This window comes from Mustela putorius, unplaced genomic scaffold (assembly GCF_011764305.1).
Source record: "Mustela putorius furo isolate JIRA1106 unplaced genomic scaffold, ASM1176430v1.1 tig00000127_pilon_pilon_pilon, whole genome shotgun sequence".
Classification (NCBI taxonomy): domain Eukaryota; kingdom Metazoa; phylum Chordata; class Mammalia; order Carnivora; family Mustelidae; genus Mustela; species Mustela putorius.
The window spans coordinates 14,429,894-14,453,071 of record NW_025421288.1 but is presented as its reverse complement, the minus strand read 5'-3'; the positions used below and the strand labels follow the sequence as shown (position 1 = coordinate 14,453,071).

The 23,178-nt window shown below is 58.2% G+C and overlaps 1 protein-coding gene across 1 annotated transcript in view; it reads left to right on the top strand.

Moving 5' to 3' along the window:
• The window catches only part of SHANK2 (SH3 and multiple ankyrin repeat domains 2), a 449,254-nt gene that overhangs the window by 34,296 nt on the left and 391,780 nt on the right, over positions 1 to 23,178 (top strand). Inside the window, exon 2 of the mRNA XM_045066358.1 lies at positions 22,215 to 22,434. Coding sequence (XP_044922293.1) covers positions 22,228 to 22,434 — 207 coding nt within the window. The 5' untranslated portion in view covers positions 22,215 to 22,227. The remainder of the gene's footprint in view (positions 1 to 22,214; positions 22,435 to 23,178) is intronic.

The following is a 23,178-nucleotide window of genomic DNA, read 5'->3' as shown; positions in this document are numbered from 1 at the left end:
CCGACTGCACCCCCAGGCGCCCCGTCGCCCATCCTGTCTTAGGTCTGACGCCGGGGTCTGACCCGTCCCCGCGTGGAGGTTCCCACCCGGCAAAGAACGCATCTGGTTACTTACGGCGTTGCAATCGGTATTTCTGGATTAGAGGGGCACAGGAACTTGGCTTTCTTAAAGCTCGAGGATTTGATTCGCTCCCGTTTCTCTGTTTAAGAACCTCGTTGACCTTATGGGCCCCGAAGCCTGAGCCCTTGAGACTCGTGGGATCTCACAGACTCGAATCCCCACATTCTCGCCCAAACCCCTTTCAAATGGGTGAGCAATTCTTACCAGCCTAATTACGCCAGAAACAGGGGCCATCTGAGGTTCTCTGGAACATTCTGGAAATGTCTTCAACCTTCTCAGAACGACCTCCTGCCTCCCGTGGGAGATCTTCCCGCCCTCTTGCTGTTGCCTCGCATCGTTGGTGGGAAAACACAGCGACTCTGTCAGGCGCTCCTCAGTTCCAAGCGGAGACGGGTGCAGCGCGTGAAACGGAGCCTTCTTTCCGGGTTTCACGGACGAAGCTGGGGGCGCCTCTGGCTCCTTTTTTCACGCCTCTCCGTGGGCTTAAGCCTTCTGGGGGGTCACAGAACATTGGCCTGTGAAGGCCGCAGACTGGCTGCCTGCGGTCGGGATTGGGCTTCTCCTGGGTTCCCGCCTCCACGGGGTCCCCTCGGTCAGCGGCTTCCCAGGAGCCCAGATTGTCCTGCCGCTTTGAACCTGCTCTCAGAGTGGGTGACGGACTTGGAAGCTCGGCTCCTTCGTGGCCCGGTTCGATTCTGGTTTATCGGTTTTCCTGAGGCCTTTAAGTCGTGCCCGTGTTGGCCCTGAAGATACGGGCCGTGCTGTGAGATCCGTCAGGCGCGGGAGGGTGACTGCTTTTTTAAAAAAAGATTTTATTTATTTATTTGACAGACAGAAATCACAAGTAGGCAGAGAGGCAGGAAGAGAGAGAGAGAGGGAAGCAGGCTCCCCAAGGGCCTGAGCCGAACGAAGGCAGAGGCTTTAACCCACTGAGCCACCCAGGCACCCCGGGAGGGTGACGTCTTGAGGCCTCACTGCCCCTGGGATCCTGCGTTCTGCCTTGAAATCACCTGTGTCCCATGGTGGTATGATGAGCTCCTGGTTTTCCCCTGTAAATAAAACTCAAGTTTAAACAGGTCGGGTGATTTAAGAAGGGCAGCAGGTGCGTAACCTCGAAGTAGGAGGTGTGTTTGGTTAAGGCGGATTGTGGATGGCTGGAGGTGGAGTGTGGGGCCAGAGCAGAGGGGGCTTGCTGCCCCCCCCGCACCCCTGCAGGGCCCCGCGTCTGCCCTCCCTGGCCCCCCAGTGTGGAGGCCGTGTGGACTCAACAGGTATCTGCTGCTTCGCCGGGCCCGAGGTTCAGCACCTGAAGCACCCCCCCCCGCGCCCCCCCCCAATGCAGTCTTGATGACCCTCTGGAAAAAAGCTTTTCCCCTGAGCCGTCTGGACGCCTGCCCGTTGCCTTTCATCCGGCCGTGCGGTTGGCGGCGGCGCGCTCGGCGTTGGCGAGGCCTGCGGTTCCTTTGCTGGAAGGGGGCATGAGCCGCGCTCCCGGCCAGCGCTGCTGTCGGGGGCCGAGGTGGGGCCCCCAGAATTCATGCGTCGGCCTCCCTCGGGCCGCAGAACGTGACCGAGTTTGGAGCTGGGGCCTTTACAGAGGTGACTCAGGTAAACTGAGGGCCCTGGGTGGGCCCAGCCCAGCGTGATTGGGGTCCGTATAAAAGGGGACGCTTGGAGGCAGACCGGCCGCGGGAGGAAGGCCGTGAAGATGAGGGTGGTCGTCTACAAGGCAAGGAGAGAGGCCGGATAGGCCCGCCGGGGAACCTGCCCCGTGAGCGCGTCCGTCGGGGACTTCCGGCTCCCGAAGCCCCGAGCTGGTCAGAACGTGTGGTCCCCTCTTGGAGGAAGCACGTTCCTCCTGCAAACGAACCAGGCAGCACGGGGCGGGAAGAGGCGGAGGCCTGCGGACAGGGGCTCCGAGCCCTGGGGTCGGCTCCCATGCTGTCTCCGGGAGCGTCGGTCTCTCCGGGAGGCTGGACGGCGTCGGCGAGAGGAAGGGTTTTATCCCCCCATTTCCCCCCAGGATCCCCCAGGTGACCCCGAGCGGTTCTGCGGTCTTCCCCGAGGTAGGGAGGAGAGAGGGCTTCGGTTCGAACCGGGTGTTCACGTTTGATACAGAACGTTCCTCAGGAACGCGGTGATTTTCACACAAGGCACTTGGTGATTTCTGCGGGCGCCCTGCATGAGGCTTAATTAATTAATTAAGCAGGCTTGATGGCCTTCTCTGGGTCCTGCGTTTTCCCGTCCCCTTCGCAAGCTGATAGCCTCCTGATGGCTTGATAGAAACTCCAGGAAAAAGAAAGCCTTAATGAACACAGATTTCCTTGCACTTTGCATTTGGAAGTGAACATTCTAGTAATGACGGAAGGCAGAAAGTATAAAATTGGGTTGATTAAGTAATTTTCCTGATATTTCCCCAGAGGGTGTGTTCTTAAGGCCGTGCTTTGCGATTCTCGTCCGTGAAGGGATCTTCGAGCAGATTTGGGTTCTGGTCCCGGTGCTGACCGTGGGGACAGCTTGGGAGGTCACAGTGTCATCTTGTTCTGTTCAGGGAGACTGGATTCCCGGCGGCGACCACGGGGCTGCAGGGCCGTGTGTGTGAGTTATGGCGCGAAAGCCTCTTCTGTTGGACGTGTTGGCACGAGCTCTGCGGTGCACCCCGGGGCGCCGTCCGCAGGGGCCCAGCGTGAAGCACCGGGGAGGAGCATCGGTGCAGGCTGAGCTGTGTTCCCCTCATGGGCGTGGTGAACCCCGAGCCCCAGAGGGTGGCTGTATGTGGAGCTGGGGCTTTGATTCAGTTGAAATGAGGTCTGTGGGGGGAGGTCCCGATTCCCCGATCAGCATGTTTTCTTGTACAAGTGGACCCCACCTGGTCCCCACACTTCAGCTTGTCGGCAGCAGCGACCTGGGGTCCCTCTCTCTGAGAAGTGGCACAGATGTCCCCGTGGGCTTCCTGGCCCCTGTGACCTCAGCAGCCGAGCACCAACCCCACATCTCCAGGACCGGGGTTTTGACTAAATGTAGGGAGAACACAGCCTCCTGAAGCCGTGCCCCATGCCCTCCTGGGCGTCGGTAAAGCATCTCTGTCCAGCTGGGACAGGAGCATATGCTAGAGGGACAGCAGCTGGGCCCCCGGGGCAAGGGACATCCAGGCGGCTGGGCTTTTAACAGTGTGCAGGAGGCCCTCTGGCTGGGCCGCACCCGGACGCCCCCGAGGCTGTTGGCCTTACGTCTTGCCCTCCCGAAATCTTTGAAAACGTGGTCTGCGCCAGGCTGGGGAGAGAAAGTGGCCCTCCTGGAGGGCGCCGCTCTAATGCGCTGTCCCCTCTGGAGTCGTCCGACTGCTCAGCTCTCCTTTCCCTGTAACCAGGCGGCCGGCTCCTCCCCAGCCTCGGGGCTTTGGGATCTGTGCGGTGGAGGAGCCCCGGCCTTCAGTGTCAAGGCTCCGGCCTCATGGGTCTCCCCAGAGAAGCAGCGGGCCCAGCAGTCCAGGCTTCAGAAGGGACGTTTGAATGTCCCTCTGAGACTCACGGGCTGTGTGCGTTGGAGTCCTAGTGTACCCTCTCTGGTGTTAGCGGGCTCATGTGTGCACTTGGGGTGCTACTCTCCGAGCTACATGGGGTTAATCCTCTTCCATATACACTGATGATTGTCGGGGATGCACCGGCCCCCGGGTGAATGCCATTAAGTCAGGGAGCCCAGGGAAGTAGGGGACCCACATGGTCCCCAGGAAACCCGTGGAGGCCGCAGGGTGCCTGCTGGTAGACCAGGGGAGGCCGAGGAGTGCGCCCGAGGAGCCTCGAGAACCAGCGCCCGCTGCAGAGGTGGTAGAGAAAATGAGCATTTGATGGTTTCAGGCCAGAACGTCGGACGCATCCATCCTGCAACCGGGGGTGGCCTGTCTGTTCTCCTCTTCCCACGCAGGGTCCCTGGGCACTGGGTGCCCTCCCACCTCCAGAGCAGGAAAGCTCAGGCTCCAGGGAGACCGCTGGGACCCCAGGGCCAGGCAGGGCGCGGGAATGTGGTGGGCCCTCTGCTGCGGAGGCGGGGGGACGGACGGATGCTGGATGGATGGACGGGACCCGGCGGCCCCCACGGGGTGCGCTCACGCCCTGCACCTGTTCTGACTTAACTTTTGAGTACAGTTAATTTCACTGTCTCTACTGCTGTACCTGGTTGCCAGGGCGATTCCTCTGGTCTGTTATTTCTGTTAATGTTTCACATTCCTGTGCCCTCCCAGACAGCAGCTATAAATATCCGCTGTGTTTTCTGGGTACCTTGCACGGAAGTCCCCCCCCCCCCTCCGAGGGAGAATTCTGTTTCTGGAAGGACCCATGCAGGTCCTGGTTGGAAATCCTCAGCTGGCAGAGAGCCGGCGTGTTCCGGCACGTGGAGAGCTGCGTGGGCTCTTCTAGGCTGTCGTGCTGGTTCAGGACGGGGGAGGGGGTGCCGAGGCCTGGTGTGGGGCGCAGGCTGCTTTCCTCTCTTGCTGAGACACACAGAGGAGTCCTTGCGCCCGCGCCGGGGGTTCTCGTGGCGGCTTCCCGGGGGTGCTGGGCCCGGCATCAGAGCCAAGCGTGCGTTGGTTAGAAGCTGAGCTCAATGCCCAGCACTGCTCAGCGGTTAGTGGAGACAGACCTGCCCTCCTCTCTCGGAGTGGACGCCAGTCTAGCCAAGAAGCAGACCTAGAATGTTCTGTGGGTCAGGCTGTCGGGCAGCATCAGCCAGTGTCCCTCGCTCCGGTCCAGAGTTCAGTTTCGCTGTCCGGATGTGCTCAGGCTCGGTGATCTCCTCCCGTGGCGGCCGCCTTGCAGGAGGTGGAGTGCTGCAAGAGGCGGGGGGCACAGCCAGCGTCCTGCAGGCTCAGCGGCACGCGTGTTGTGGCCTGGTCTCTGCCACGTTCTGCCTCGGGACTGCCCCCGGCTCAAGGAGATGGGACAGAAGGCTCCCCTCTCGATGGGAGGCATTTGCGCAGTGTGTGGCCCCCTTGAATCCAAGGCAGGATCCCGACCCTACTGTCCACTAAATGCCAGCTCTCAGCGGGAGGCCGCAGTGGGCTGTGATTTCACCTCGTGGTCTCTGAAGTCAGACGGTGGGTTTGAATCCTGCCGCCATCTGCCTGGAGCTCTGTGGTCCTGGGAAGCCATTCCGCCGCCATCTGCCTGGAGCTCTGTGGTCCTGGGAAGCCGTTCCGTCTTGCTGTGGCTTTCCCTCCATGCGAGGTCTGTAGGGTGTCCCTGCTGGACTGTCCAGATTAAATGAGATATCGCGTGTACGGCATAGAGTCCTCAGGGGTTACGACGATTGGCGTCCGCTGCTTTGATGGGAAGCCACGCACCTATGGGTGATGTGGAGCAGAGAAGCCTGACCCAGCGGGGCTGTCGGTGCTCCCCTGACTTGGGCTGGGATCCTGGGAGGCTGCGGGGGCGTGGCTGCCCAGAGGGTGTGGCTGCTGGAGGCGGTCCAGGCTGTTGGCAGGTGCCCGATGGGGAGGCGTGGGTGGACGCAGGCAGAAGGGGGCACACGGGGTGCTGGCAGCAGGGAAGGAGAGAGGCCGCGGGCAGGTTTGGAGAGCGATCAAGGAGCCAAGTGGCCAGCTCTCAGGGATGGCTAGGATATGGGGGCTTCCCAATATTAAGGACGATGCCTTGGTTTGGAACCAGGGCACATGTGTGGTGTCCAGAACATGTCAGCCCACCACCGTTTCACGGTGCTGGCAAAAGACCCAAACCCCCCAGGTCAGAGAGAACGATCAGCGTATCGCTCACCGCGGCAGCGGATTCAGAACATCAGCGTTTTGTCCTGGTTCTCTGCACCCAGATTCCTCCATAGCGGTGCCGATGGGGTGGTGAGGTGCTGCACACGGTGGGCCACGTTTTGGGAGGGAAGCCATGGACTTGGGGAAGCCGAGGCTGCTACCCTGGACACTCCGCGTGCCTTGGCCCGGCCCCTGTTGCTTCTGTGCTGGGTTGCACTGGGGCCCTCCAAGACACATGGGAGCCCAAAACCCCAGTCCTGTGAATGTGACCTTACTTGGAAGTAGGGTCTTTGCAGATGGTCAAGATGACATCATTAAGGTGGCCCTGACACAGTGTGGCAAGTGTCCTTAAGAGAAAATCTAGACACACAGAAGACGGTGTGAAGACACGGAGAAGACAGCTGTCTCCGAGCCGGCCAGCCGCGGAGGCTGCCTTCAGGAAGCCGGGAGGAAGGCCTGGACAGGTGTTCTGCCAGCGCTCCCAGAGGGAGCAGCCTGACTTTGGGCTCCTGGCCCCAGGGCTGTGAGAGAAGGGACAGCTGCTGCCCTCTGGCACCTGCTCGTGCTGCTGTGTCCGGCAGCCCCGGGGAGCCGGGATGTCTCTGAGGCAGAGAGGGTCAGTGCCTGTCCTCACCAGACGTGCAGAGATGCAGCAGAGCCCCGCAGACGGGGGGCACCAGTGATCAGACCAGACTGGGCGGGAAGGTTCCCCTTTCCCTGAAAGAAGGTTGTCTCCCGGGAGGAAAAGGCCTCAGCCCTCCAGAAGGCGGCAGACCCAGCCTCAGTACCTGGAAATTGCACGAAGACAAAACCCCTTTTACCTTCACAGGCACCCCTGCGAGGGGGACAGAGTGGCGGCTAGGACCCCTGGGGTAGTGGTCGCCAGGGGTCCCCATCCCAGTGGTGGTTGGAAACTGGTGGTACAGGCACCCCTCACAGCTCTGGTTTCTGTTTTGCACCAGTTCCATTAATTCAAGAGGCATTGGAAGTTACCCTGGACATGGAACATTCCGGCACGTCCCCTCTAGTGGACTCCTTGGCGGCCCCTTGGCCGCCTTCATCTGACAGCCGCTGGTGCTTTCCTGAGCCTGTGCCCGCCGGCACCACTCTTGCCGGGGGGTGGGCCGACCTGCCGTGCTGCCCCTGGGCTCTTGCTGCCACCGTCCACGGCCGGAGATCCTGCACTCGCGGTGGCCACTCTTCAAGGCCATGCGCCGCGGGCCCGCAGACGGCTTCGTTGCCCGTGAGGGGGAGCAAACTTGGGGAAGAACCAGCACCAGGTTTTACAGTAACATCTTCAGCCTTTGCCGACTGGCGGGCAGAAGCGCTGCTTCGAGGTCAAGGTGCTGTTCCTTGGTTGCGTGTAACAATGCCTGTGGGTGAATCCCGCACACTCCCGGTTTTCTGTCTGCCGCGTGGATGTGGGAAGTTGCTTTGTAGTGAAGAATGCAGGAAGCAGCCAGACGTGCCCGGGTCCCCCAGAGGCAAGGGGGTGTTGCGTAGTGTGCTGTCCCTCCCCAACCCCACCACGGTGTTTCCGTGTCTCTGCAGTGCTCTGCCCGACTGTTGCGGGTGGTGGCTGCCCCGTGTGTCGGTCCTGGCCGGTTGGGATTCTAGCATTTTCTAGAGCCTTACGTTCCTGGGCTGACAGTCAGTCAGTCCCCGTGGGCATGGGGGCTGGTGTGGTGTGGTTATGGGTGTGGACTGGCAGGCTTTCTCTACGTGCCGTCTACGTGCTCTAGAAGCCTGGATCTATTTTAACTGGGAGCTGGACACTGGGGTGTTTTTTGGTTTTGTTTTGTTTTGGTTTTGGATAGTTTTTGCAGCTTGGACTTGGGCTGCAGACTTCCTGTGTGAAGCATTGTTAGGTGGGTTTAGGTAAGGGGTTTGGTGTTTGCTCGCATTTCTTCTGCTGCTACCCTGTTAGGAAAGCTTTTTGAACTGCCAGGCCATCGATCAGCAGCACGCACCACCTCCTGCACGTGTCTGCGCGGAAACGGCTTCCTCTGTTCTCTTGACCTCCATCCTGCGCCTACTGACCAAGCACACCAGCAGGGAAAGTCCATTTAAATAAGGAAAAGCACACCTTCTGGGCCCTGCAGCTTCCTCTTCTAAGTAACAAGGTGTGTGTGGGGTGGGGGACACCTGCTCCCGGGCTCGTCTGGAAAAGGGACACCCAGAGCTGCTTGCTTCCAGGCCACCTGTTTTTCTGCAAGTGAAGGATGGAAATCCTAACATTCGTCCCTGGGAAAGTCAGCAGAATGCCTTCACAGGCCTACGGCACAGGCTGTCCGCTTGGATGCTGGTCCTCAGCTCTGGGAAAGTGCCACTGGCTCCGGCCTGTGGAGGCGTGTGTGGAATTGAACTTGAACTTGAACTTGGGGAGGGCGGTCTCCCTCCAGTGACCCCTTTGTTTCCCTCCGCAGCATTGCTGTGTTCCGCCTGTAGGCATTCCACATCCCGCGTCAGACTTGCCCTCAGCTTACTGTATTTTCTGTTGGTGGTCTACCTGGTATTGCTTTTAAATGCCAGCTTCCAGCGGTTCCCCGCAGGTCCACAGAAACACGGTGGGTCGTGTCCTGTCACGCTGTATCCTCCGATCCTGCTAAAAATCACGCCTAGTTCTGTTCTTGGGCGAGGATTCCCGGGAGTCTCCTACACGGGCAGCCACGTGGTCTGCCAACCGAGACAGCTTTATTTCTTCCTTCCCAATCAGGATGTTTTGGGTTTGCTGCCTTACTGAACAGAGCCTGTGACAACAGCCATCCCCGTCCTGTCACCATTCTCAGGGGAACATTTTCAGGCTCCGTGCTGTAAGCATGATGTTGGCTCTGCTCTTCTGTGTACCCTTTCTTAGACTGAGAAAGTTTCTCTCTGGTCCTCGTCCGCTGAGCGTTTGTGTCACAGATCAGCGTTAAGTTTCGGCAAAAGCGTTTTTTTTCCAGCTATTGAAATGGTCATTTGGTTTTATTGTTAGTTTGGTAATATGGTGAACTACATTGATTTTTCTTTTTTTTCTTAAGATTTTATTTTTTTAATTGACAGAGAGGCAGTATAGTTTTCATTTTAGATGTGATAGTTGTCATCTTTGGGAGTTTATTGAGTTTTTGTCTATCATGCACATACAGAATATAATGTTGATATAACTTGCAGTGCCTTCCTTGCTGATCCTACCATCTGCATCCAGTTTTGGTTCATTTTGATGAGTTGATTATATTTCTCGTCATGGGTCACATTTTCCTGCTTCTTTGCATGCCCGGTAATTTTATCGTTTGATTAACTTAGTAACTTTTTTTTTTGCTAAACACTGTGAATTATGAGCTTTTGTCTTGAGTCTATTTTTGAATATGTCTATTTTTAAATATTCTTGACCTTTGGTTTGTTGTGAGGTTCAGTCATGTTACTTAAAAGAAGTTCAGTCCTTTCGTGTCCTACCTTCAGTTGTGTTTAGTGGGATTGTGGCAGTCTTGATACAACTGTTGACCATTCCTGAGGCCTTGAGGTTTTCCAGGGTGGCTGTTGGAACAGCGCATTTCAGAACCTGTGTGGTTGATGTGTATTGCTACCTTGTAGCCTTGGGATGCCTCTTTCCCCGGTCCCTGGTAGGTGACATGCTTGCATCAATCCCAGGCTCTAGAATACGCAGAGGGACACTCTGCACATCTCCCATGGCCTTCGTGTCCAGTCTTCCCTCTCTGCTCCCTGTCCGGCAGATGGCTGCCATGGCATGCCCAGCCCCATTACTCCACCAGGAGCCCCCCAGCTTCACTGGGTGGCCCTTTCTCTCATGGTGGCCTAGAAGTTCATGAAGGCAGTAAGCTGGGAGCAATCATAGGGCTCACCTCATTTGTTTCCTGTCTCATGTGTGGCTGTTCTGCATTTGGAAACACATTTTTTCATATATTTTTAGCACATTCTGGTGGCTGCAGGCAGGAGGCCTCGTCCAGCACTGTTACTCTGTCTCCCCTGGGTGTGGAGGTCTCGCTGTTTTTCATCTTCTGCCCCAGTGTGTCCTTGTGTCTTCCTCTTTCTGCCTGCTCTTACCTTCCTCTCTTCCCTCCCTCTGCTTTCTCTCCATCCCTTCTCCCTGCCTCACTGTCTCTGTGCCCACCATCAGCAGCCACGGCTTCTCATTCACGACTCGTGGTCCAAGCACTGTCAGTTTTGCACTTTCTGGAGAGAACGGTCTTGCCCCAGTCTGCTGACGTGGGTCTCCCCTGACCCTACCGCGGTCCAGTACCTGTGCCTGCTTTTCTTCGAGTGTGGACTCTGATGAGATGCTCGGGAAGAGGCAGCGCAGGCAGCGGGTTTTGTCCCAGCTCTCCTGTAGCGATACGAAAAATAAACACTACCCAAATTAAATGAAAACCATGAAGATGTAGCTGAAGAAACATGCACTTTGCAAGTGTGTGTTTTTAGCTTAAGGAAGGTGATTAAAGAAGACGTGATCTAGGGCACGTCTGTGAGGTAGGAGGAGGGAGGAGAAGTGGGTGACAGAGGGAACAGCAAGTGACAGGTGTGGACGTTCACTGTCCACTGCCCCCAGGGCTCCGCACTGAACCCCAGTTCTGTGTGTTTCCCCCCAAAGCCTGTATCTTTCCATTCCCTTTCCTAGTCTCTGCCACTTGTTAGCCAGACGCTACTAAGGACCTTTTATAAACGTCAGAGGCCATGATGTCTCCGATGATTGTTTCCTTCTTCTGAAAAGATACAAGGTCCAGACTGGAGGTGCGCATACGGCCCATGGAAAAATAAGAACCGTGTGGAAGGTAGTGCTCCCTGGAGTATAGATTCCCAGTGTATTAGCCGCCTGTGGCTGACGTAGCACATTACCACAAGCTGGTGGCTTACAGCAACAGAAGTTTATCCTCTCATCCTTCCGAAGGCTGAACGTCCAAAATGGGAGCATCTGCAGGACCATGCTCCCTCCGAAGGCTCCTGGGGAAGGTCCTTCCTTCCTGTCTCAGCTCCTGGCAGCAGCTGGCAGCCCCCGACATGCCTTGGCTGACAGGCCCCTCCCTCCAGCCTCCTCCTCTGGCTTCGTGTGGCCTTCCCCCTGGGTGCTGTCAGCGTTCTCACATGGCTTGTCGAAAGGACGTGTCACTGCCCAAGGACCACTGTATGCACTGCAACCTCACTTAGCGAATCACATTGGCGGGGACCTTGTTTCCAGGTGAGGTCCCATTCCGAGGTTCTGGGTGGATGTGAATCTTGGGGACCCCACCCAGCACAGTGGGGCATGTGGATCTGTTGCAGCTTGAATAACATGTGTGTGTTTCTGTTTCAAGAAGCGTAAACTCTGGGCGGCAGAGAACCATGTTTTAGTGGAACCCTTAGCTTGTGGCCATGCAGGAGTGTGTCTGTGGGGGATGTTTGCCTGGTCGGTCAGGGACGAGGATTCAGCACAGCCTTACGTCTCGATACAGGCAGACAGGTACTTCCGAGCGCGTGAACTCCGTCCTTGGGTGCTTGGGAGGCTGCAGACTCTGTGGGCCGTGCAGGGGTCGACGTGGAAGCTTTCAGAAGCTTCATCTTTCACACCTGCTCAGAAGCAGGCAGCATCCCGGTGGGCCCACCAGCCAGTGGTCCCTGTGAGGAGGACAACCCGTTCCTGGACCAGCTTCTGCTTCCTTTTCACGTGGCCCCACATGATGCTGCTGGAGCGGCTTTCCTTTTATTGTTACCGAAATCTGCAGAGTCCCGCTGCTGGAAAAAGGCGCGGAATAGATTGTAAACCCTGTCCCACGAGGGATCTTGCCTCTCTCTGCTCCGAGGGGACAGGGAGTGGGTTGGAGGAAGGGGGTGGACAGGGTGGCTCGGTTCCCAGCTTCCCTCGCCAGGAAGCAGCAGTGCTGGGAGACAGCCCTGAGGACATCTATGAAGGACCCCGAGTCTGTGGCACTCACCCAGCTCTCCCTTTGCTCGGCTGCTGTTGGGGCTCTGGGAGACATGTGTGGTGATACCCCATCGGGTGCCATCCAGCCCCGCACCCCCAGAGTGCGTGTGTTGGGTGCATCTGTACAGCTGCCTGGGGAGGTGCCCGCTCACTGCTGAGGCCTCTGGGGATGCCCACGTCCTGTCTGAAGTGGTTCTTCCACTCCCGGGACCTTTGACTGAGAAAGCCGATGGAAACACAGGGCAAGGTGCTTAAAAGATGGCTTCTTTCCAACAAAGTTGCGGGAGAGAGCTCACGTTCGCACCCGTAGCACCTGCCCCCTTCTGGGTGTTGAGGCCTGTCTTGGGCGCCCTTCCTGGTGGTGCGGTCAGGGAGGGGCTGGCAGGTGGTGCACGGCGGCAGCAGCGGCTGCTTGTGTTTCGGGAGCGGCCCGCATGCCGGGGCATAGGGCTGTGCTGGCGTCCTGACAACCGCCTGCTCCTCGGGGTCATGGCTCCGTGATGACCTTCCTCTTACTGGAGCCTTGGGTGCCCCCTGGGGTTACTCCCCTCATGCCCACTGCTGCAGCCTCGGGCCGACCCCTCAGCAGGGGCAGGGGCCTCAAGAGTGGAGGTGGGACTTCCCTGGCGGTCTAGACAGAATTTTCCTGCCCACCCCAATGCCCTTGTGGACATGGGACCTTCCAGCAGGGACCCCAGTGGGCTGTTAGGAGATGGGGCCTTCCAGCAGGTGATTAAGGTCAAGTGGCACCATCATGGGGCAGCATTGGGGGCCCCGATGCTGGAGGGTTAACGTCTTTGCGAGAAGAGACCCGGAGGCTTCCCTCCATCCTCGAGAGGACACAGCGAGAGGGCCCCGCTCGCAGCTTGGCAGGGGGTTGTCCCCAGGAGCAGACCACAGCCACCTGCCCCGATCTCTGACTTCTGGCCTCAGGGGCTGTGGGAGATAAAGCATCTGTTGTGGAATCCCCGAGTCCAAGGTATCTTGTTACAGCTCTGGGCAGAGACCCTGAGCCTCGCCCCAGGCTGGTCCAGCGGAACCCCTGGGTGTTACCCGGCTCCTTCTCTCCTGCGGCTTCCCCCTGACTGTATGCACGGTCAGGATCCGGGCCGTGATCTCCCCTGAGCGCTCAGTGTCGGGGGCGTCCAGTACCCCTCCCGGCTGGTCTGTTCTGATGTTCCGGGCTGCGGCGGGAGCCCACGCTGAGGCCCCCCCCGAGCCACGTGCTTTCTGTCTAAAATGATACATCGAGCTACCAAGCTATTAGAGAAAACATGTTTTCACCTGCTTTCACAGATACGCCCTCATAAAGACAAAATTTTGAAAGTGTGAAGTTGGACCATTTCAGGTGAGCGATGGCTGGCGTTATTCCAGATATGCCTGAATTATTATTATTATTTCACACACTTGGGTACTGGGTTGAGACCCAACAGTCTCCGGGAAATAATGAGAGAAGGACCGTTTTGTTAGTTATTACCTATTCTGGAAAATGTATCTGTCTTGCCGCCTTCTGTTTAGCAAAGTGACTATGCACGTTATTCCTAATGTGGGTTTTCTCGTAATTTATGTTCCATTGAGAACGTAATCTAAATAGTTAAAAACGTGCTATATTAACGTGTGTGGGTGGATTTTCATACAAATGGCAATCAAAATAAATCTCAGCTTCGTTCAAAAGATTCCAACAAGGACAGCCCCTGAAAGATCTCAAATTACCCATTACAAGTCAAAACACAAATTACCATTCATGAACGTTATAATTTCAAATCACAGTCCTTTAAAACAGAAACACTTAAATTCAGTTTTCTGAAACATTAGTTTCATTGACTATTTCTATGGGCTTAAAACAAGCCACACGATTCCGCCGCTCAGCCGTCCGTGTGGAGAATCGGCATCTCCCTGCCCACGTGTTCTGCTTAGTGTTCGGTAGACACCAAAGGCACGTGGATGGTTTGGTGCCCTCAGACGTTCCTGAGACAGCTGGGGTGGACCGTGGGCCACATTGGAGGTGCTGCAGCCCCAGGCCACTGCCAGGGAACCCACACCGCGATAGCACGAGGCAGGTGGACTGGTTCAGTCTCCAGTGGGTACAAACACAACCACTGTGGTCTAGTAAGTGTACAGTAGAGCGTGTGTCTAAGAAACAATGTGCATGCCTTAGTGAAAAATTACTTGGTTGCTCAGAAATGCTGAGTGAGCATCGTCCGAGCTCTCGGTGATCCTGATCAGTGACCATAGATCAGACAGACAGAATCGTAATGAACGTTTGGAAATGTGGCGAGAATTAACCACAGTGTGACACAGAGACACAAAACGAGCAAATGCGGTTGGAAAAACGGCGCTGGTAGGCTTGCTGGATGCAGACCTGCAGACCCACCGTGTGTAAGGTACAGAGTGGCCACGTAGCACCACGAAGCAAAGCGTGGCAACAGGAGGTGCGCCTGTATCAGCTTCTGGAACCGGGGGTTCAGAAGAGAAGTCGGAACCGTCCTTGTGGCAGGGGGCGTTGTGGACCTTGGTTGGCCGGTCTCCTATCTGAGCACTTTCCTGGCTCATACTGTCCTGCCTTTTCTCTGGTCCATCCGTCTGTCCATCGGTCCCTGCAGCGTGGGAGGAGGTGGAGGAGACGGGTGTCGGCAGGTGTGACAGGAAGGTGGCTCCATGCTTGTGGCCTGCACTGGGCCCTGGGGGCTGGGGTGGGGGGTGGGGGGGCTGGGTGTTGGGGCGGCCAGAGGAGACCAGTCCAGGGGCACCACAGATAAGTCTCTGCTCCTGGGAGAAGCTGGATGACAGTGTCAGAGCCGTCATCCGTTCCCAGCCCTGGCTGAGCATCTGCACCTCCTGTGGCATGTGAAGGACAGCCTCCTGGTCCAGGTCCCAGGTGGGGCTGGGAGCCCCAGGACAGGCTGAGCTTAGGGGTCCCGGGGATGGACATCTCTGGGACCGTGGATGGTGCTGTGGGGTTTGACCAGGCTGCTGAGAACTGGCTGTCACGCTTGGTGTTTGCACCCCATTATCCACACAGGGAAGGGCCATTCCAGGGGATGGAGCTGGGGCACGGGGCCGCGTGGCGTCCTGGGAGCCGGGGGCAGGAAGGGCATCTCCCAGGGAGCCCGCAGAAGTGTCTCCACCAGGAGGTTGGCACAGCAGCTTTAAATTCCCCTGCAGACCCTCTCTTAGGAAAATCAAAGTCATGGGTGCAGAGGACACCCGGATTCCTGCAGCCACGACAATAATAAGAATTAAAGAAAACCCATCCTGAGTTTAAACACTGTCATTACAGGGGACGGCAGGACTGCGGAAGCTGCGGCCCCACCCCACAGGGTGGCAGGTGGCCCGAGCCAGTAACACGGCATGTCAGGGGAGGCCCACCCTGCCTGGAGCGTCTGAGGCTGAGCTGGGGCCCCAAAGCCGGGCCAGAGCCCAGCGCGGGTTTGGAGACTGTAAAAGCATTTCATAACCAGACACCTGCTAGTTTTCAGATCTCTGTGACATTCCATTTCCCCCTAGAAATCGCGGAGCTCTGTAATTTTGTATGATGTACCCAGTGCCCAGACTCCGTAATTGAACTCGGCTGCTGGTAACCCATCGTCTAACAGGTGTGTCCGCCCCACGCAAGGCCCCACGGACTGCACTGCCCGAGCCGGAGCCGTCTGGGGAATCCAGCCTCGCCGCCAGCTTTCCGTGGTGGCGGGTCAGCGTGCACCCGGCCAGAGGACCCAGGCCACGCCGCCTTCTCGGGGCATCCCCAGTGCCCCTGCCGGCCAGAGGTCACTGCAGGGAGCCCAACTAGGGGCTGGGCCTGGGACGAGCTCCTAGCTCCCCAGGCCGCCCTACCCTCTGGGCCATGGAACCCTGATCGGATTTTACATTTCGTCTCCGATCCCGAGTAGAACCGGTCGGTGAGAGCCAGAGACTAGGTGCTAGCTGAACTTTTCCCTGGTGGGTCAGCGTCCAAGGGAAAAAAGGCAGGAAACTTGCGTGGAGAAGGAGTTGAACAATAATACGTTTGTTCACTGAGCGGGGGCGGAGGGAGCACGTGGGACTCTCTCCTGCCAGTTCGGCTTCCTGGGCACCTATGACTGCACAGGTCCTTGCATTAAGGTCAATGCATTAAAAAAATATATCCAGACGCATACATCAATGCAGATAGTTTGCCTTTTGCCTGCTGCCCTAATTCAGCCTTCCTGTTGAAGACGGTGTGCTTGGCGCCCAGACGGGGGGTGACTTGACCCAAGTTCCCCTTCCCTGGGCTGTACCCTCCTCTCCCCTTCGAAGCTCCCTGCTTACAGGGCGTGTGGCCTGGGAGGTTTCCCGGGAGAGGCGCCAAGGGCAGGTCTGCTGTCTGCCCTGCTGGATAGGGCCTGTCCTGTCTGTCCCTCCCTCAAAGCCTCAGGAAGGACTGGGGGCCGTGTCCCCTACTGGCTGCCCCTTATCTCTAGGTCAGGAGCAATAATGCCCCCCTCTGCCCATGTTCTGTGAGAGCATTGGCCCTTCCGGAAACATCCACCGTGCCCGGGACCCCCCTGGGCGCCCCTCGGCCTCCCCTGCCCGTCTCCTTTCAGAGTTTGGAGGAGACTTGGTTCATCAGGGGCTTGTGTTGGAAAAACCATTGCAGACCTTAGGTCATCGTCATTGGAGTTTTAAAAAGTTACTTTTAATCAAAAGCATTATCTTCTATAGGAAGACAGGAAAGCAGAACAACAACTCTATGTCCACCATCCGATTGAGACCTTTTCCGAGTTTGCTGTGTTTTCACATTCGGCTTCCGTTTTCCTCTACTGAAATACCGTCCCTCCGGAGATGTCCAGCCTGGCTGCCGGCAGCATCCTGTCACCGTCCCCCGGCGTGAGCGGCGGTTCCGCACCCGGATCCGTGGGTCGCTACGGCCGCAGTCATGGGGGTTACCGCTTTGTGCACGAGAAGCTTCGTGTGAGCATCTCGTCTGCTCCGGGGCGAGTGTGCGTGCGGGGGATTAGTTCTCAGTGCGCTTAGCTGGGCCGTGGGGGCTGAGGACAGGGGGTTCACGGGCAGGTGTGGCTCCGGCTCTGAATCAAGAGGAAGGAGGGTCTGTGTAGCTGGGGGCGTCAGGCCTCACCGGGGCTGGAGCCCCAGGCTTGATGGAAGGACGTTGGGGGACCAGGGGGAGACGGTCAGCTGGAGGAGCTGCTGCCCGCAGGCGGCAGGAGGTAGACAACAGCCCTCGTGTATCCTCAGATGCGGCGGGCATGGAAGCGGGGAGCTTTTTCAGGACGGTGGTTACAGAGACCACCTGGCTAGACGGTGATTCCCCTCGCCGTCCCGGGCTGCCCTTCTCTGCATCCCCCGCACCCTGCAGCTCCACGCCCGTGGCCGTGGTGCAGACCGTGCGTGTGACAGCCCGGTTGCCTCCGGAGTTCAGCACCAGCTCCTCCAGGTCCAGTAGGGGCCGCCCCCAGCCCCGAGTGGCAGTGTCTGTGCGCGGATCCCGTGCAGCCCCCTTGGCGGGGGTCCTCACTGCCTTGAGGATGAGTGAATCGTAGACATTTGAGGGCACGGCATGGGCGAGTAGTCACCGAGTCCTGGAGCCAGGGTGACGCAGATGTGGGTGCTGTTGGGAGAGTCCACTGGAGTAAAAACCCCGTTCTGCCCCCATACGTGTGTGTGTGTGTGTGTGTTTATTAAAACAGCCAGTGGGACCTCGACATTTTTGTCTGCGATCTTCCGGGCCTGCAGCACTAGCCTGATGAAGTCCGCTGCAGTCGGGGCACTTGGTTTGGTTTTGTTTTTCTGTGCGTCTCCTGTCCCAGGTCAGCTCTGGTGCTCGCCCTGGCGGTGGAAGCGGTGAGTGGGAAGTCTGGCTGCCCCCCGCGGCCCCCACCAGCCGAGGTGCGAGGGGGCTCGGCAGCCAGTTCAAGACCTTACGTTTCGCTGGAACACTGCAGCTGTAAAGTATGGAGCCTTTGTGAAAATGGCTTTTACTGGCATTCTTCCTGTTTTCCCTTGTTCGCAGGCACCCCGGGGTGGGCGGGTGAGGAAAACAGGCTCTGGGGGGGGTCATTGTACTTTACCGACCTGTTTTTGTAGCTCCCCCTCACCCCACCCAGCGGCCGGTGATGCCAAAATGTTTGCCAGGGGCAGCGGGTAACCTTCCCTCCTCCGACCTGGCAGTGACTTTTCTGAGAGGGGCTGGGTTTCGTGACACAGCTGTCTTCAGAGCCTGCCTGTCCCCCACCCCCGACAAAATGCAGGACACCTAGTCCTGTTTGAACTTCCAATGAACAATGAATGATTTTTTAGTGTAAGTACGTCCCATCCGATATTCGGGAAATACTTACGATAAAATGTATTTGTGGTTTATCTGAAATGCGGATGTGGCCGGTGCCCTCTCTCTCACGTGGCCCTGGTGACCCTGGGCCTGGCAGTCCTTCCTGCCCAGGAGTTAATAATTAAATGTTTTCCCAGGGCTTTGCTGTTCCCACGGGTCTGCTGGTCTCATTGCTCAAGCCCCTGATTAAGGTCAGGACCTTCTGCTCAGGTCTCTGCCTAGGCTCCCGGGCTGTCCTGCAAAGGACCAGCTTGCATGGGGCCTCCTCTTCCTCCTTGGACTCCTACAGTGGGGCCTTTTGCCCCCGCACTTTGGTGGCACGCGCGTCACTTCATGGCCATCACCCCCAGCTGCTGCAGTGGGCTGCAGTGGGGTGTCGTGGCGGGGCCACCTGCGGAGATCCATGGCTCGCACGAGCAGCTAGGACACAGGAGCTCTTCCTTTTTGGGTTGTCAGGTCTGTTTCTGGAGCTGAGTGTGAGTTTCGCTGCGCATGACTGTCCTCCAATCCTATCCAGCCCCCTTAGTTTCCTGGAACTGAAACCCTCCTGGGGGTTCTGCGCCTTTCACAGTTCAGACCTGTGTGTCCACGATGGGTCACCAGTCCCACAAGTCCAGCTGCAGACGTGTCACATGGTTAGTGATGTGACCATTAAGGACAACGAGTTCCTGACGATCGTCCTCTCCAAGCGTCTGCCTGGAATCTGCCCCCCGGGAAGCCGCCAGCAGATCCGGGCACATGGCGGGCACTTGTCACGCCGGCTGTGGCTGCGTTTGCCGCGCTGTCCGGCCATCTGCCTGTGCTTTGGCTCCTCTGCCCACATCTCCCTGTCCACTGAGCGCCCGCGGTTCCCCCAGTGCTGGGGGGGTGGGCGGTGGCGGTGAATGAACAGAGACCCGGTGCACACGGACCTGAAATGCAGCCTGAGGGAGCGGACCCGGGAAACGGAGCACATCGAGGCTGTGGGGGGTTTCAAGAAAAAGAGCCAGGTGGGCAGACATGGCAAGCAATGGGTGTCTTAGGTTTGAGGCCAGAGGTGCTGTTTTGAAGTGGGGGTGGAGTGCATGGAGGGAGGGCCTGTGTGTCCTCTGGGAAGTCACCGGGGGGCCCGGGGCATCCCATTTGCTCTTGGGTTGTCTCAGACGTGCAAGGCCATGATGTGGGGGGGGCCGTACTGTGCCACGACTGCTGGGAGCTGGCCACCTGCCCATCTTCCAGGTGCAAACACCAAGCCCTGCTCCGCCCTGAGCGGGAGCTTTCCAGAGCCGGCGCCCATCATCCGTGGGAAGAGCTGGTGGACCCGGTGTGCCCGGAATGGCCTCGTTCGCCTCCATCTGCGCCCAGCATCCCCTGACGGGTCACTCCTCGTTAGAGAGGGATCCCCTCCTGTGAGTGCGAGTCCACCTTCACTGGGTCCCCTCTGTGTCCCCTGGTCCCTGCTGGGTTCAGAAGAGCCACGGACAGCTGATGAGGAGGGAAGACGTGGTTCTTTATTGGAGCAGAGGGTGCTCTGGGCCGACTTAACCCCGTCCGGACGGGAAGAAGCCACTGGAGGCGCCGCGTGGGGGACCTCATGTCTGTCCATGCTGACGGCTGAGGCGGTGAGCGGCATGCCTCTCCCGCTGTCCCTCACGCCCAGGACAGGGCAGGTGTGTGTCCCCACGGCCCCGGGCTGCAGCCTGTGCTTCCTCTTGAAGGGGCTGCCTGGGCTCGGCGGCAGGTGCTTCTTACGGTCCCCGGGGGGAGCTTCAAGGGGCAGCATCGCAGCCCAGGTCCTTCAGAAACTCTCGTGCTGATGTTTTCTTAAAGCTTCCCCAAGTAACTTCCATGGCCAGGATGAAGAACCAGGCTCTAGAAGGTACGCCTCCTTGGAGCCTGGGAGGTAGTTACAAATAATCACACGGATGCAATTCTGTAACATATTTACCCGTGACTGTTATTTATTATAACATTGCAATTAGACATGTTACAGAAATAATTATACTTTGTTACCGTAGCTCTATGTGGTCACTGTTACAGTGTCCTATGTTACAGAGTCTGTGCATAGCGTACAAGGAGCACGTGGCTAGCCGCTGCAGCCAGGCAGGTGGGGACGCTGCTCAGACGGAGCCAGGAGCACCCAGACCCTCTTCCCAGCCACCGCTGTCTTGGCCCTCACCAGAGTTTGCATTCCTCTGATTGAGAAAGCATGAAGTTGAGCTCACAAAGGCGGCTGGTTGTGAATACAGAAAAGACCCCTGGCTCTGATATTTTAATTCAGAATCACGCGGAGGTTAGCTTTGGAGATTTTAATTGGAAAAAAAGATAATCTTCCCGGGTGACTTGGAGGATCAGCTCTTTGAGATGTGACTGGCCCAGTGACCCCTCGCAGGGGGTCTCGAAGGAGGCAGAGGTATGAGTGAACGGATGGGTCTGTTGTCAGGCTCTCACGCACGGCGGGAGGACTGGGAAGGGGACTGATACCAAGGAGGGGAGCCTGAGGTGGACCTGGAGAGGGCATGCTGGGGAAGGGGTGGTTGCTGGTGTTCATCCGTGCCCCAGGTGTTCCGGGGCTGTCCCCAGCATTGTCAGAGCTTTCTGATGGTCACCATAAACCAGCAATCTGGGTTTGCATAGATATTTAAAACCTTGTGCAGGCCAGAAAAACTGTCTGTGGGTTCCACGATCTTGGTCCTTTCCCCAAAGACGGTGCAGACGCTCTTGGCAGCAAGGGAGTCCCTGACCCGGGTCACAGTCTTGCCCTCTGTTTTGTTATGTTAGGCTTTGTGTGCACCTGGGTGTCTGCTGAGCCCGGGAAGGTCTGGGGTGCAGATGGGAGCGCCCCCCAGTGGCTGCCCGCCTCCCTGGACTGACCCGGTGGGCAGAGCCGCGGGATGCTTCCAGCTCCAGCGAGCGCTTGCTGTCCTTAACTAGAACTCTGGAAATAAAACAGTGGGTGTCCATTTCCCCACGATGAACACACAATTGTCGCTGGGTGAACCATGCCCCACCTGGGACTTTTCTGGGCCTCCCCTGGTCACGAAACACGGGAGTTGGGGGGACGCTCACCTAAGCACCTGCTGGGCCTAGAGCCTGGGGCAGGTGCGCAGGGGAGCTCCTCCGTCCCCCTCCCTCCCGTAAATGGGTGGATGTTGGGGGGGGGGTCCTCCGTGTGTAGGGGACTCATTCCTCACAGCTGTGCCTTCTGTGGGAGGACGCCGTGACTTAACCGGACAGTCTGTCGACGATCGGGGTGACCTCCCTTGACCTCCTTTACAGAGTTCGCGAAGACATGGACTTGCTACTGTGGGCCGGCACGCTCTCTGCCAGCCCCCCCGCATCCCTGGCTCACACCAGCTCGTATCCTAACCCCTCCTGACCCCTGCCCGCAGGGACGGGGCTGTCACTGGGCAGCGTGCTCCCGGAGTCACGCCCACGTCCTCGCGGTCGGTGCCCTGAGCTGGTCTTTGCTGGGGAACTAGACTTCATGGTGGGGAAGCCGCACTCCCAGCCGCCACAGACTCTTGGGGACCCCCGCTTCTCCCCCACGTCCGCCTGCTCGTGGCTTCGGGCTCTGCCGGACTCCTGGGCCCTGGGCTGTCTCCCTTCTGAGTCGGGCCCTGTTGTTTGCCTTTCTGCTCTGTTTTTACATGTTACCCATCACGACTCTGTGTTGAGGCAGAGGGGTTATAGAACCGTGAACTGCTAACTGTTCTGACCCACAGCTTGCGTTTCTTCCTCTCCTGCTGCCCTGCCTTCAAAGAAGAACAGGAGGGACCTTCTTTTCCTGCCTTGGAAGGCTTCAGACTGCCCCTGTGGCTCTTTGGTGGATCCCTGTAGGCTATGGTCGTGGCCACGGCTGCTTAGGGCTCCATGTGCTTGCAGAGGTGCTCAACTCGGGGGCCACAGCCTGCGGGTCCCTGTCCGAGCCATGGCTGCCTTCAGGTCCAGGCTCTTGGGGCAGCCCGGGGGTGGGGGAGGTGTGCTGTGTTCTCCCCGCCCCTAGAGGCCTGTGCGTCACACTCAGCAGCTCTGCTGGCTGTCACACCAGCAGGTGCAGGACCGTGAACCTGAGACGTCGGTCTCCATCGGGCCCTGGGGTTTCTGTGTGCAGTTTTCTCATGCCCCGGTTGTATTTCTTCTCCCCCTCCTTACAGACGCTGGGCAGCCATGCCGCGCAGCCCGACCTCCAGCGAGGACGAGATGGCCCAGAGCTTCTCCGACTACTCGGTGGGGTCAGAGTCGGACAGCTCCAAAGAAGAAACCATATACGACACCATCCGGGCCACGGCAGAGAAGCCCAGCGCTGCCAGCACAGAGGAGAGCCAAGGCAACACGCTGGTCATCCGTATCCTCATCCAGGACCTGCAGCAGACGGTAGGCCCTGTTCGTCCCGGTGCGGCAGGAGCTCCAGGGCACCTGGGTCACCTTCCGCACGGCCTGTCCTGGCGGCGTCCCGCACGTCGTGCACCTGCCCCGCCCTCCCCTCCTTCCCGTCACCCGCGCCTTTGCCTGCCGCCTAGCCTGCTGCGGCACCTCGGTCCACTTACTGAGCTCCTGTTACGGGCCAGGCAGAGGCCAGACCTCGAGGGCTCAGGGACCAGCTCGGGGAGGAGTTTCAGGATTTTCTCCCACGCTGCTCCTTCTGGCTTGCGGGCTGGGTTCCCTGTTTCAGGGCCAGCGGCCACATGCCCGTGGGCTTCTCCGTACCTGCCTTCATCCCCGGTGCTCTCCTTGTCTGCCATGATGTTCTCGAGCGTTCCCTCATGGTGTGACCGCTCGGACCCGTTCTGTTCTGTGCCTCGGGATTCCTGACGGACCGTGGCGGAGGTTCCGGCGTCTCCGTCCTCATCTCGACAATCATTCTTTTGAGCCACTGGTTCCTTGTCTTTCTTCTTCTTTTTACCAGGTTTCGTGGTTTCTTCTTCTCCTCTTGTAGCTCTTCCTTCTTTTACCGGGTCGCGTCCTTGCCAGCTGGACGCGCGTCTGGTTTCCGCCTGCTCCTCTGCTCCCGCTCACCGTCATCGCTTCGGGCTGTTCCGGCGCGGCCTGGGCAGCCGCCCGCCGTGTGCTGTCCCTCCGTCGCTCTGGCCGTGTGGGGGCGGGCTCTCCTCCGTTCCC